Raw genomic sequence first — 15477 nt, 5'->3', positions numbered from 1 at the left:
AAATCTCTAATAATTAGAGAAATGCAAATCAAAACAACTCTGAGGTATCACCTCACACCTAGCAGATTGGCTAAAATGAGAAGGGGAGAGTAATGAATGCTGGAGGGGATGTGGCAAAATTGGGACATTAATGCATTGCTGGTGGAGTTGTGAACTGATCCAACCATTCTGGCTGGCAATTTGGAATCATGCTCGAAGGGCTATAAAAGACTGCCTGCCCTTTGATCCATTGTTGGGTTTGTACCCCAAAGAGATCATAGATAAACAGACTTGTACGAAAATATTTATAGCTGCGCTTTTTGTGGTGGCAAAACCCCAGCTGACAAGCAAAATCACTCAAAATATATTTGTATATTATTCATTTTTATAATCCAATAATCTTCTAAAACCAAAACCCCAAATTATATACTCATATAAACAAGTAATAAATCATATACTTTCTTCTGGATTTCTATTCCCATATTTCTTTATCTAGATGTAGATAGCATTCTTTCTCATAAATCCCTCAGGAATGTAAGACAGATTTCTATATGCAACTGAGTATATTACTTTCTCTTTGAACTGTTATTATGAGAGTTGCCCAGTGCCCCCAACTTCCCCCTTCACTCTAAATAAAAGCTCTTCCTTGTGTCTCTTTAATGTGAGATAATTTCCCCCATTATTCCTCTTTTTCCCTTCTTTCAATGCATTCCCCTTTATCATTCTTTAATTTTTTCTGGAGATCATCTCATCAGCATCAACTCATACCCATGTCTTCTATGTATGTAGAGCTTTAACTGTCCCAATAATGATAAAGATCTCAGGAGTTGTATGTATCATCTTCTCATTATAGAAATGTAAATAAAATCCTATTGAGTCCCTTATGATTTCTCTTTCATGTTTAACTTTTTATGTTCTTAAGATTTGTATTTGAAAGTTAAATTTTTTATTCATGTGTTCATCAGTCTTTTCATCAGGAATGCTTGAAAGTTCTCTATTTCATTCATCTCAATTCTTCTACCTGAAGGATGATACTCAAGTTTTGCTGCATAGATTATTTTCTATTATAATCCTAGTTCCTTTGCCTTCTGGAATATCATATTTCTAGCCTTCTGGACCTTTAATGTGGAAGCTAGTAAATCCTGTGTAATCCTGACTGAAGCTCCATGATATTTTGATTGTTTCTTTTTGCTGCTTAAAGTATTTTCTCCTTGGCCCAAGAGGTCTGGAATTTTGGATATAGTGTTCGTGGGAGTTTTCATTTGGCGTTCTCTTTCAGAAGCTAATCAGCAGATTCTTCCGATTTCTAGTTTACCTTCTAGTTCTAAGATATTGTGAGAACAGTTTTTCTTGATCATTTCTTGAAAAATAATGTATAGGCTTTTTTTTTATCATGGTTTCAGTTAAGTCCAATTATTCTTAAATTATCTCTCTTTGATCTATTTTCAGGATCAATAGTTTTCCTGTGAGATATTTCACATTTCTTTCTTTGTTTTACATTCTTTATTTTCTTGATGTCTTATGGGGTCATTGACTTCCACTTGCCCAATTCTAATGTTTAAGAAATGATTTTCTTCAAAGAGCTACTGTACCTCCTTTTTCATTTGGCCAATTCTGCTTTTTAAGAAGTTCTTTTCAGTGGATTTTTCCACCACTTTTACCATTTGGCCAATTCTGTTTCTTAGTACTGTTTCCTCAACTTTTTTTGTGCCTCTTTTACCAAGTTGTTGATTCCCTTTTCATAATTTTCTTGCATTCTTATTTTTTTCCAAGTTTTTCCTTTATCCTTCTTATTTGATTTTTAAAATCCTTTATGAACTCTTCCAGGAATTATTGTTGGGTTTGTGTCCAATTCAGTTTGTTTTTCCTTTGATGTTTGGCTTTATTTTGACATTATCTTTTTCTGAGTTTGATGTCACCATAGTGGCTTTTTGTGATTAGCTCCCTCCCCCCCAAGCCCCGTCCCATTTTTCAAGCTTACTTCATGATTTAACTTTATGTTAAAGTTAGGTTCTGCTTGTGGAGTGCAGGGGGCACTGCCCCAAGCTTTAGGTTTTTCATGCTACTGTTTTCAGAGCTAGCCCTGGAGGGTCAGCAAGTTTTCAGTGCTTTTAAGGTGGTATGATCTAAGAAGAAGTGTGGCCAATGCTTTCCTGGCCTTGTTCCTACAAAGTCATAAGTGCTAGTGCTCTTCTTGGTCCTGGAACTATAACTATCTCTCTTATTCTCCTGAAGCTATAAATGTCAGTGCTCCTTTCTGCCTTGGTACTGAGACCAGGGTCCCTATTCCCTTGTGAGTAAGTACAAGTGCTCCTCTTCACTTTAGAACTGGGACCAAGGCTCCTGCTTCTCATGTGGCTGCGAGTGCTAGTGCTCTTCTTTGCCCTCAAATTGCAACCTCAAACTGGTTATAGGCAATGAAACCTATCACCAGCAAAGAATACCCTATAACAGTGATGGCGAACCTTTTAGAGACTGAGTGCTCAGAGTACAGCCCTCCCTCAGCATGTGAGACCCTGCCTTACCCCAGACAGAGGAAGGAGAAAGTGCTCCCATTGAGTTGATGGGCAGAGGGGTGGGTGATGTAAGAAATGTCCTCAGGCACACTTGGAAAAGGGGAGGGAAGTGGGCCCCATAGACTAATCAACGCAGCCCTATAATCTTTTTCTGACCAGCTGTCTGACACCTTTAGTGTCTCTGGGCTAAGAATTCTCTAAGCTGATATTAGTATTGCTGAAGTGTGTATGTGTTCTGGAATGACTCTTACCTTGGTGTCACAGACCTCACCTGCTGATCTCTTCAGTTGTTTTGAGCTAGAAAAATGTGTCACATTTTGACTAGGAAAATGTCTCACCCAGAGATTTTCTTGGCTCTGCCACTCAAGAGTTCAATTTAAGGAGTTAAAGATGTTTGGAGGGGGATGATGGGAGAGTTCAGCTGAGATGCTGCATCTTGACTCCACATTTGTGGTTGGGTTTTTTTGGTTTGGTTTTGTTTTTTTAACAATAGGATGGAATCATGGGAATAGAAGGTATAGGAGTCAGCTTGGAACACTGAAGTTGAGGCTACAAGGCCTGATCTTGAATTCCATCTCTGCTGCTTACCCCCTTTATGATTTAATGTAATTTACTTAACCACTTTGGATCTCAGGTTTCTCATCTGTAAAAAGAGGCAGGTGAACAAGGTGACCATGAAGATTTCTTTCAGTCTAAGAACTTATGATCTTACTTTTTGTATTCTCTTTAGCATCAACACCCAACAGGTCCAGCAAATATTTGCTTAATAAGTGAACAAGCTAAGACATAAGAGGGCTTGAGGCCAATTGCTGAGTATTTTTTCATGTATTAGAAAAATGTTTCTGAATCTATAGGCAAATGCGAGACTGATGATACTGATAACAGCAAATAAACAAGCAAATGATAGTTAATGCTACAAATAATGTAGATTTGAATGTTGTTCAAATCAAAATAAAAGAAAAAAAAGTCCAGGTGTGAATGAGTGGCAGAGATGGTTGGGATTTTGAACCCAAAAAATGATTTGTGGGGGCAAGGTCTTAAAATGCCTATTCTCCTCTGACAGATGTCTAATAGCTATCTGACTTCTAAGGGAGAGCAAGTAGGATCTCACAGTCAAAAGTATTCAGGGATGTTTTGCTGAAAGGGAACTTGTGTTTCCTACATTGAGAGGCTTTCTAATTCTTGGTGAAGCCTATTATCAGGATAAGAAAGATGTTATTTTTAGGTTATATGCTTTTTGGAATCTATCAAAGGGGTAAGATTTGTATGGCTTTGGGATCTTTTATAAGTGACTTTTTAGAAATTAATAAAACTATGTTTCTAAATCATACTCACTTTATTCTGTTCTACTAACCCTAAAGCCCACTTGATGCTTTCTCATGAAAGCACAGGTTTATAACCACCTATTTTACCCTTCAATAAATTTCACTGGCTAAATCTTTATGCTTTGGGTCAAAAGTTGAGGCACAATTTGAGGAATGATAATAATTATAAAAAAATACAATGTAGTCTTCAAATCATATTATAAAGTACAAGAGAGAGTAAAGTTAGTCTGAATTTCCTCCCCTATAAAACCATATAAGACATCCAAAAAATGAATTTGAAAAGATCCATCCTGACATTTACTTTCTGTGGCTGAAATAATTTTTGTTGGGATTATCAAAATAACTAGAACAAAAAAAGGCACTAAAAATTACAAGACTGTCTATTCATTTGAATATATATGTCAGAATCAGAGCCCTAAGAAACTTCAAGAGTAGTTCCAAATGTATCTATGCATGCTTCCTAGTCAAGAATCTATGATCCTGCAGAGTTTGCAAATGGATGGCTATTAACAGTTGCTAAATCTTAGAAAGGCAAAATTAGCCAGGTAAAGTGCTCCCATATGAGAAGAATACAAAATTCTATTTTCATGCCTCATTGTAGCATTCTTAAGAATCATTCCAGGAAGATGTAAGCTCTGGCAGATACTTCCAACTGAGCGAATCTTGGAGTATGGACCTAAAAACATGTTATGTTTGTTGCCCCTAGAACAGGCCAGATGAATGGATAACATTAAATATGTCTGTTGTCTATGGATGAGCCTGGTTAAGTATGAAAAAGTTCATTACAGTGGGTTTCACACCATGTGATGAATATTTTAGCCACAGTAACTCATTAAGCTATCCCCTGAGGCAGGAAGGGATTGAGTGCTCACATAAATGAAGTCACAAGTCTTTGAATTATTGAAGGAAGTATGTCCAAGCACTTTGATTAAAGACTCATGTACTACTCTGATCTCCTTCCTTAATTACAACATAAATATATACTTTAAATAATGTACTATAACATATCTTCTATTTAAACTACATAATTGTATTGTGAGGCTCATATGTTTTTGGACAGGTTTAAGATTTATCATTCAACAGATTTGTGATCAACAAAAACATCACTGCCATTTGAATGGGTTAGGCTTTCCTTTTTTTAGTAACTCTGAACTGACTCTTCTTTCTAATTGTGTTATTTTCTTGGTGTTAACTTCCCTCATTTTTTTTCCCTGCTGGAACTCAGTGCCCTTTCTTATTTATTATTACTACTCGGCATCTGAGGCTGGTCATTGTTAAAAGTTCAAAGTTCTTTCCTGAGTGAGGGAACTCTTTGGAGCAAAGGTACTTAACCTCTCCCGGATGAATATGTTTTCTAGATCCTGTAAGTATTCCTTGTTATCAAATGATGAATGACATATTCTAGACTAATCAGATAAGCCTACAGACACCATTAACAAAAAAATCCACCAACATTGTGATTGAAATCAAAAGGAACCATAGGAATAAAATAAATTTTGATTTCCGTTTAGCCTTTTTTTCTTCTGGGCACTGTTAAAATTGAGTAATCTCAGAACTGCTAGGACCTGGACATGCTGTACTCTATACAGGAACTGCCCTCTAATATTTCAAAGTCCAGTGCTGATTCTTTGGGCAAGTATACCAAATCCTCCAGTGAGAGACATAGGCAATAGGAAGGCTTGAGGTACTGCTATTCCTAAAGTGAAAAGCCCACACTCCACTGCAAAACAATGAAAACAATTCAAAAGTATAGGCTAAGGGGAAAGTAATCTAGCTGAAATGACTTAATAAAGGGTAGATACTATTCATCTACCTGTAGTGGAGCATGAATTGGAGATAAATGACTTGCAAAGAGCCACCATTACTATTTCTATTTCCCTTGTAATGCATCTGCAATGGAAATGCTAGCCACAGTTAAGGAGTAGCCTATGCCCGTTCTTTCCTGTGTGACACTGCTTGGCCTACAGGGAACAGTATCATATGGCACAATTAGCAGTAAGCCCTAACTGTGCTCAGAATGGGGCTCCGTAATCCACCGTATATTATAGCATGGAAAAACTAATAACTTTCAGCTTGTCTAGTAATCCCACTGTGTGATGTTCAGTCCTAAAAGCTTATGTAAGCATCCCAATGTTTATACAGAAGTTTAAATGATTAGGATAGATTCATTTTCTTGATATGCTTGGCTGCCCTTCACTGTAGATTTTAAAGCTGAGGAAACTAATAGACGTATTCAAGGCAGGAACAACTGAGGCAGAGAATTAGAGATATTGTTCATAGTGTCCATGGGCATGAATGTCCTCACCATGTACTCTAAGCATCTATGCACTTTTTAGTTTGCTTTTCCCTTCATTATAGTAAGCCTGTCATTTTCATCACACACAAGCAAATTATTAGGTAGTGTTGGATATCATTGCTAAAGGTTACATCAGTCTAACGATATAGCAAATGCTTCTTGGCTCCCTATTATACACAGTGTATCCTGAAAAATGCCAGAAAACAGGTTTCATCGGCTAATAAATCGGTACAAAGTGAATGAACTTAAGGTAAGAGATCAAAGGCTTGTAAGTGACCCCAGAGTCCAAACATCCAGATGAAAGAACAAACAGCCTGGAAGCTACTGAGTGAATCTAGTGGAGTCCTATCTCCCCCCAATAAGTAGGTGTGTGACGCCGGGCATGTCACTCCTCTTCCTGGGCCTCAGCTTCCTCATCTGTAGGTTGAGGGGGGTAGATTAGACAGTGGTTTGACATTCAATTAGTACTGTCCACTTCATTTAGGTAGGAAAAGTTAGGAACTAATAAGGCACTTCAAAGGACAAGAAGAGAAGATGCTATTTAGGGACATGTTTGATATAAGAAAAGATGCACTGGTCCAAAGGGAAGAGAGGACAGGTAGACAGCCAGAGAACTCCTCTGGTGTCCTTCCAATGTTAGGAGAAATCAAGGAAGTCCTCCAATACATTGGGTGGACCTTCTGTGATGAACTTAGGGGAGGATATGGAGAAAAGTTGGGCAGAATGAGCAAGCAGGGACACTGTGATTTATAGCACTGAAGGGGGCATCCCAAGTGATACAATCACTGATCCATCAGGGACTTTTAAGTATTGATTATATTAAATGACCAATCATATCTTAGTGTCTCTTAACCTAAGGGAATAGGCTTTTCTGCTCACATAAATAGATGATGGTGAAATACCAAGGCAGCTAGATGGCACAGCAGATATGAGGGCTGGGACTGGGGTTAGAAGACATGAGTTCAAATCCAGACAAAGACATTTACTGGCTGTGTGACCCCTGGGCAAGTTACTTTACCCTTGTTGGCCTCAGCTTTCTCATCTGAAAAATGGATATTAATAAAGGCACCTACCTCCCAGAGATGTTGTGAGGATCAAATGAAATAATTGTAAAACCCTTAACACGATATAAATATTAGCTATTATTATTATTACCCACCAAATTAATCTCTTCTGCATTGAAATCTTCAGCCAAGAAAGCAATTCTAGTTAGAACTTCATTGCGCTTAGTTTCATGGATCTGGTCCAGTTTTGTTCCTATTACCAACAGGGGGATTTGGTTTTCTGCAAATTGTTCTCGGTCGTAATCCCTGTTATAAATAACAATGAAAAGGTGAAAATTATAGACTTTTAATAGAAAAATTCTTTGTTGATTTTCCTGATAACCCAGCCTCCTACATATCTTACGATCATTTACCTACCAATGGACCCTTACCACCTGTTCCACCTACCTGTTCGTGTAAAAATTTTTTTCAACTTCCATCAAAAAGTACAAATATTCAAGAACATAAATAAAAAAGAACAAAGACCAATAAAATAAGTCACATACATGTAAATGTAATTGTAAACTCTTGTTTGTAGAGTATAAGCAGAAAACATAAGATGTGTACATTAACTGTAACGAGGAATCCTCTTTCTTTCCAAGATGATTTCTGAAGTGAGTAAATTTTTTAATGTGTATACCAAGTTTTGATGTCATTATGATGTCTATTTCTGTATATCCACTGTTACTTTCTGCCACTTACCAAGTCCCATTTCTTTACCCATATAAGTTTTTTAGCTATAAGTTTCTGGAGCTACTTTAGTAACTGAGGGTTTAATAGGAATATTTAATATCTTTACATACAAATTAATCATCATCTACTTTAGTGATTTTCAAAAATTTCTGTAGTGAAAGAACTTTTCACTTCAAATAAAACAAATGAGCTATCACACCAATATCTTTTAAAAATGCCTACAACCAAATAACATTAGGATGATTAAAACACATATTTTCTTTTTAAAAATATTTTATTTTTCCCCATTTACAAGTAAAAAACATTTTTTAACATTCATTTAAAAACATTTTGAGTTCCAAATTTTCTTCTTCCCTCCTACTCCTTCCTTCTGCCTAAAATGGTAAACAATTGAAAAAATTTTTACATGCACAATCATGTAAAACGTTTTCCAAAGTAATCATTTTGTGGAAGAGATCTCAAAAAAAAGAGGAAAAAAGAAGAAAGAAATATAGTATATTTTGAAATATGCTATATACTATATTATGCATAATATAGTATATTAGAAGGTGAAATATAGTATATTTTGGTCAGCATTTAGACTCTATTAGTTATTTCTTTGAAAGCAGATGCCATTTTTCATCATGAGTCTCTGGGATTGCCTCTGATCATTGTACTGCTGAGAATAATTAGGTCATTTAGAATATCACTGTTACTGTGTACAATGTTCTTCTGGTTCTGCTGATTTCACTTTGCATCAGTGCACAGAAGTCTTTCCTGGTAAAACACACATTTTCAAATAAACTTAATTCTCAAACTAAACAAATCTAATAATATCACAAATTAATTAAATTCAATGAGATTAAATTCAACAAGCACTTTTTAAGCACTATTAGGCATTGGGTTACAAAAATAAAAATGAAACCATGTTTGCTCTCAGGTAGTTTACTTTTTACTAAGAAGAAACAAGATGACTACAGACAAGAAAATGCAAAACATATACAAAGTAAATACAATGAAATTGAATGGGAGATAGAACTAACAACTAGTGGGGTCAAGAAACGTCTTGTGTAAGCTGTATCTGAGGGTGTCTTTAAGGATTCCAAGGGGTGGCAGGCACAGATGGTGCAAAGTTGGAGATGGAATGCTGTGTACCGGGAAGAGCAAGTAAACCAGTTTGTGGGAATGTAGAGAGCATATGAGAGTGATGTGAAATTAGCCAGACTGTGAAGGGACAGACATCACCCTTTAGATTTAGTTCTAAAGGTACTAGGGAACCACTGAAAGTTCTTGATGGGGACAGACACGGCCAGAAGTGTTTTAGGGACAGCGACTTCGTAGATATATAGAAGACACACTGGAATGGAGAGACTTGAGATAAGAGGACCAATCAGGAGAGTACTGCATGTACTACTTTACTACTGTTCAGGTGAAGGATGCTGAGGTGGTTATTTGAGTGGAGAGCAATCTTAGGGAAGTGATGAGGCTAGAAAATCAGGCTGAAAGGGGCTGAGAGATGAATCAGAGCTGAGGAAATGGAAGCAGCAAATGTGGTCAGCCCTGGAGAAACATTTGGCTAGGAAATACAGAAAAGATCAAAGTAGGGTGAGGCTCAACAGGAAGTTTTTAAGGATGGAAGAGACTGGCATTTTTGAAGTCAAAATGGGGAAAGGATTCGCTGGGTGAAGAGAGACTGAAATAAAGAGATAGAAACTTATTTAAGGGGCAAGCTCCTGGAAGAGCTCAGGGCAAAAGGTGAAGAGGCTAGTGTGGTTGAAGAGAAGGGTTGATTCTTCATAAGAGACTGGAACAAAAGTGTACAGTGGAGAAGACAAAGTGTAGGATGGCTACCCTCTAAGATTCTTCCAGTATACCAGGCATTGAATCCCTCTGCTGAAAGGCAGAAAGGTATAGGTGAAGGTATAGCAAGGCTGAAGGTATAGAAAGTGTGAAGTGAAGGTGTGGAAGAGAGGGACAGTCAACCAGGAAAGAATAAAAGGAGTGTGGTACAGAGTGAATCCACTTGAGATTAGAGAACAAATCAGTAATGAACCCAGTCAATATCATCACAGATCTCTTAATATGATACCATTTCTTTGAGATGATCTTAAAGAAAGTGGGAAAAGGAGAATTAATGGGTCAGAGAATTTAGAATTAAAGAAGAATACATCCTTGTTTGTTACTGGCACTGGAAATAATTTGTCTGCTATCTAGCCTGGCTCTAGTAGACGATTCACAATGATATTAACATTTTAAGAGTTTTAATTTTAAATTTTCAGTATTTTGTTTGTAAATTCCTTTATATTTTTTCAAGAACTATGAAATTATTTAAGATATCAGTACTATAGATAAAGCTAAGTGGCTCACTGGTTCTGAATTCAAATCTGATCTTAGATACTTCCTAGCAATGTGACCCTAGGAAAGACCTAGGAAAGTCACTTAACCCCCATTGCCTAGCCCTTACCACTCTTCTGTCTTGGAACCAATACACAATATTGATTTTAAGACAAAGTACTGGTTTAAAAAAATTAGTAACATGAAACAGTACACCTCAGAATCAAAGTAAATACACTGGGAACCACTATAGTCATAGCAGCATTTCTTCTAGGATTTAGTACTTGAACTAGGTTCATAAATGTTTTGTTTCATCATTAGCATCCTGACTATAAGAGAGAAAAGAGAAAGAAAGAAAAAAGGAGAGAGAGGAAGGAAGGAAGGAAGGAAGGAAGAAAGGAAGGGAGAAAGAAAAAGGAAGAACTGAAGGGAAACTATATCCCAGCTCTGCTACTTATTCTATGGCTCTGAAAGAGCCACTAAACTTCTTTGGGACTCAGCCTCAGTTTCCTCATTTATAAAATGGCAGCAGATGTACTAGATTATCTCTAAGGTCCCTGCTAACTCTAGATCTATGATCTTATCAAACTGGGACATGGATTGAATAGGAAAAGGGGGAAATTTACAGCTAGAAAGCAAACTTGTATTGACATTCAAGCCCTAAGAAAATGATTAGAAAATATCAGTGTCCTTGGGGTCTGCAAGAGGGTTATTGACTGAACTCATCCAAAGGCAAAGGGATGATATAAATGTTGCTTCATTTTGCTGGAAAGGAAGATGGAGCACCACATTATATAAGTTCTTTCTATATATGAAAGATAAGCCAGGTGTGGATTTTAAAAATATGTTACAAGCGAAAACCTAGTCAGCAGAAATAGTTTCAAGACAACTCAGGTTGGCTTGTGTCAGTAAATCAATAAACTAGTCAATATAGCTAAATTGAATACAGTGTTTCTCCTTCAGTTCTTTCTCCATTTCTCTCTCTCTGTCTCTCTTCTACTCCCCTTACCCTCCCTGAATCAGGGATAGGCAAACTTACTGAAACACTATATCAAACAACTATTTTCATAACTTTGAAAGCCTAATGATATTGGTCAGCTTTTACAGTGTTCTACTGTTTGTAATCTACCTTCTGAAAACATTAACGTCCTTCTTATTGCATCAGAGCTAATTGCTGCTAGAGACCTTTCATTCTTAGTTCTAATATCAGCACTGATTTGAGAGACAAGGTGTGAAACTAAGATTGCCTTATTAATCACTGAAGTGTTGTGTTTGTCCTCAATTTCTCCCTGTTCCTTTTTAGTTCTTGACACATATTTCCCCATATCACACTCTCATTCTCCTTATTAACTCCCTACCAAAATCCCATCCATGACAAATCATCTCAAATAAACCCATCTCCCTGTCATACCTTCACTGAAGTCTCTTGGACACTGACAACTAAGTCTGAATGCACTCATAATGATTCAGCTATATTTCTTGACACCTGAAAAATTTCTACCAGTCCTTTTAACAAAAATAGTATCTCCTTTAAGAAGTCTTTCAAGTAATGATCACCCCTTCTCCTACCTCATGTTTCATTTTTAAAAAATACATTTTATTTATGTTATTTGTCTCACTATCAGTTATGTTTGCGACAAAACAAAAAAAAATAGTGTGCCTCTATGTGTACAACACTGTAGCCTAGTAGTCCAACTCTTCCCATTTGAGAAGATATTTTTTTCTGGATCCTTTATTGTTAAGTTTCCATTTGGATCTGTCTTTTGCTTGAAGTCTGTAAAGGATATTTGCTATTTCTACCTTTTTATATTTATTTGTAATACCTCTGTGCCCTTAATGCATGGCTGATTTTTGCAAAAGTTTCATGTGGTGCTAAGAATATGTATATTCTTTAGCATGTCCATTTAGAAGACAACATTTGCTGTTTAGTTCAAGTTCCTTCAGAAATGTGTACACTTTTATATTTTTTTCTTTAGTTTATTCTTTGTTAAGATATCCAAAACGAAGAGGAAGACATGGAAACTTTTAGCTACTACTATAATTACTGACTATGTCTTCTTGTAGTTGAGGTAATTTTTCCTTTGTGAATTTAGTTATGGAGTATATAAGTTTAGTATTGATAATGAATTGCTGACTATAGTTCCTTTATTTATCCCTTTTAAAGTTTTGAGTGTTTGTTTTTGCCTTGCCTGATAGTATTATTACAACTTAGCTTTTCTAGCCTCAAATGATGCATGATAATTTTTTTCTATCTTCTCATTTTTATTCTATGCCTTTGCTTGTAATATATGCTTCTTTTAAGAAAGAGTTTTGTTTTCTAATCCAAATTGCCACTTTTTCATTTTCTTGGATTTCTTAAATCCATCATTTAAAGTTATGAGACTTAGGTTTACATTTTTCTCTGTTTCTTTCTAATATTGAGTTGGTTTCTTTTTTTCCAAGCTACTATTTTTTTCTGTTCTTACTCTGAAAACACAGTATCACATTTCTTTAGGTAGTTTAGCCCTTTACTCTTCCCTGTTCCCTTTTGTTACATTTCCCCTTATTTCTGGATTGTTGCTAGACTTATTGGTTCTTTTTTCTTTTTTCCTTTTTTTCTTCACTCCCCCCCCCCCCATTCTCAGCTGAGTAAAATTCCTCTTCCTTTACTTCCCATCAACTTGTTTTGTTATTTAATTTAAAATTTCATTTTCTGAGCCTTTTTAGAAAAAATAAACATTTCCTTCCTTCATTCTCTTTATTATTAATCTTTTATTTCTATCTATTCTAGACTTTGATTCTTTAATTTATGGCTAATATGTATTTGGCCATTTTAAAATCTCTGTACCCCTTATGGAATTAAGGTTTCTAAGGTACATATTTTTTATTCCCTCTTTTAAAAAGTTTTCACATTACCATCTTGCAGATCCTACTCCCCACCCCTCATAGTATATTTTTTAGAAAAACTAGTTCCTATAGCAGTTAAGTGGGAAAGCAGATGAAGAGCCAGGCTTGGAGATGGGAAGTCCTGGGATCCAATCTGGCTTAATTCTGATTGTCTAACCCTTACCTTAGCACTCTTTTGTTTTGGAACCAATACTTAGTACTGATTCTAAGAGAGGTAAAAGTTAAAAAAAAATCCCTACAGGTAAAGAGAGGTATTGCCCAATGATAAGAATATTCCTATATTCCAAGAATGTGCAGTTAATTGTTAACCTTTGCTTTCTCCATGACAATTTCCACATCACCCCCTCACTTGCCATGAAATCTCCATGAGTTCATGCCCTCCTATTCCTGTGGGTGGTGTCTCCAGGTCTCTAACTTCACTTCTCCTGAGGCAGGCTTAGTGGTCTTGTTAAGCACCAAATGCCTGGGGATTATATCCAAAGGTCCCTATTTCTCGTTATATAATATCTCTTTTCTCTCATGAAAGTATTCTTCAGTAAAAATCAAGCACCTATGAAATAACGAAAATAATAGTTTTCAAGTATTTCAATAGTTTTATAGTATCTTTATATTGGAGATTTCTTGCAGTATTATTTACTCTAAAAAATGAAACATGATGCCTTATAGTGTGCTCTTATGCAACACAACATCACAAACAAAAAGAAAAAAAAAAGTTCAGTAATGTTCCTTTCACCACCAAAACAAAATTTCTGCCTTTTTCAATCTGTCTCTTTTCTTCCTATACTTGTTCTCTTATAGACTCTCTTCTTCCTAAGTAACTGTAAGAGTAATTTTCTCTTTATTGTTAACTTTTACCTAGATTGGATTTCATCATGTTTCCATCTGTCCTCTTCCTCCCTTCTCCCCTTTTATGCACCCTCCCCTTCTGTAATTTAGCCTACAAAAAGTGAGGTTTAATTCATAACATTTCAGGCCTTTGTTTTTACCATCACTTCTGTTTGCTTTTCCAATTATCTCCTTCTGCACTTTTAGAAAGAAATATCTTAATGGTCTTTCTGTTTTTCTCTTGTCCCTTTCATTGTCTTATTTGTTTACTCTTTCTGCATAATTATCGTCTGGGTATTTACAAAGCAAATAATCTATAAAGTTCTGGTTTCTTTCTGGGAAAGCTGTGAAGGCCTCTTTTTTATTGAATGTCCATCTTTTTTCATTATTGGTTAGGTTCAGGCTTGCAGGGTTTAATCATGCTGGGCTGCATTTGAACTCCTTTGCTCTTTGGAACACATTTCATTCCTTTCTGCCACACCTGCCAGTGTGCCCAGAAAAGTCTTGTTATTCAAGTTTCCTTTCCTTTATATCTGAAGATATTTCTCTTGGTCACCTCCAAAATTTGTTATTTGTCATTGGAATCTTTAAATTTCAACACAACTTGTCTTGGGATTTGAAGCATAGGGGTTTTTTTTGGTCATCTATTGATTCTTCCATTAGTACAGTTTTTTCTCTGTTTAGAAGTTCAAGGCAGTTTTCTTATAATGCTCCTTGTATTATAGTGTTCAGATTTTTTTGATTTGTCATGTTATCTGTAATCTTTAAGATATATACATTTCAGGGGGCAGGTATATGATTCTGTCGATTGAAAGCCAGGCCTAAAAATGGGAGATCTTGTATTCAAGTCTGGCCTCAGACACTTCTTAGCTATGTGACCCTGGGCAGGTCACTTAGCCTAGCCCTTCTTCTGCCTTGGAACCAATATACAGTATTGATTCTAAGACAAAAAGTATAGAGGTTTTAGGGGAAAAAATCTATATATTTCCTGTTGACATCAATATGTTTTGCAAGTATGAAGATTGTCTTTTCTTTTTAACACTACTGCCTTTTATTTTTCCTTTTACAGATTGTCCTTCAGTTCTATGAATTTTCATTCCCATTCAGTTATTCTCTTTTGTTTCTTAGATAAGACTTGCTACCTTGTTCTCAAAATTTTCTATTGTGCCTGTTATTTCTGCCATAAGTCATAAATCCTGCTTTTACAATTCCTATTTCATTTTTAAACCATTCAGGAACCTCCTGCTGAGGTTCTAAACTCTCTTGGGAATCCATAGGCTCCTCTATCTCATCAGATATTGATTCATTTTCCTTTGTCCTACAATATTCATTCAAAGATGTCTGGATTTGTTTAGCTGATCTGGAGGCGATGTTTCCTTCTGTTGGTAATATCTTGTGCCCCAGGGCTTGGACTAATTTTTCTTCCTCCTGAGATTTCTGATCATTTCCATATTTTTTCCTTCTTTTCCCATATTGCTCATTTTCTGATTACTTCCTCTTTTGATAGTTTCTGGGGATGGTACCTCAAAGCTCTCTCAGCCTCTTCCCCTATTGGGCAATTCATGTTTCACCAGCCCTAAGGGATTTCTGGGGGACAGAAC

At 36.1% G+C, this 15477-nt stretch overlaps 1 protein-coding gene across 1 annotated transcript in view; it reads right to left on the bottom strand.

Moving 5' to 3' along the window:
- Positions 1 to 15477, bottom strand: part of RABL3 (RAB, member of RAS oncogene family like 3) — a 72284-nt gene that overhangs the window by 18592 nt on the left and 38215 nt on the right. The window contains exon 5 of the mRNA XM_044670070.1: positions 7276 to 7426. Coding sequence (XP_044526005.1) covers positions 7276 to 7426 — 151 coding nt within the window. The remainder of the gene's footprint in view (positions 1 to 7275; positions 7427 to 15477) is intronic.

Source organism: Gracilinanus agilis, chromosome 3, assembly GCF_016433145.1.
Source record: "Gracilinanus agilis isolate LMUSP501 chromosome 3, AgileGrace, whole genome shotgun sequence".
Classification (NCBI taxonomy): domain Eukaryota; kingdom Metazoa; phylum Chordata; class Mammalia; order Didelphimorphia; family Didelphidae; genus Gracilinanus; species Gracilinanus agilis.
Note: the sequence above shows the minus strand (reverse complement) of the source record. Positions and strands in the feature narration are given on the sequence as shown.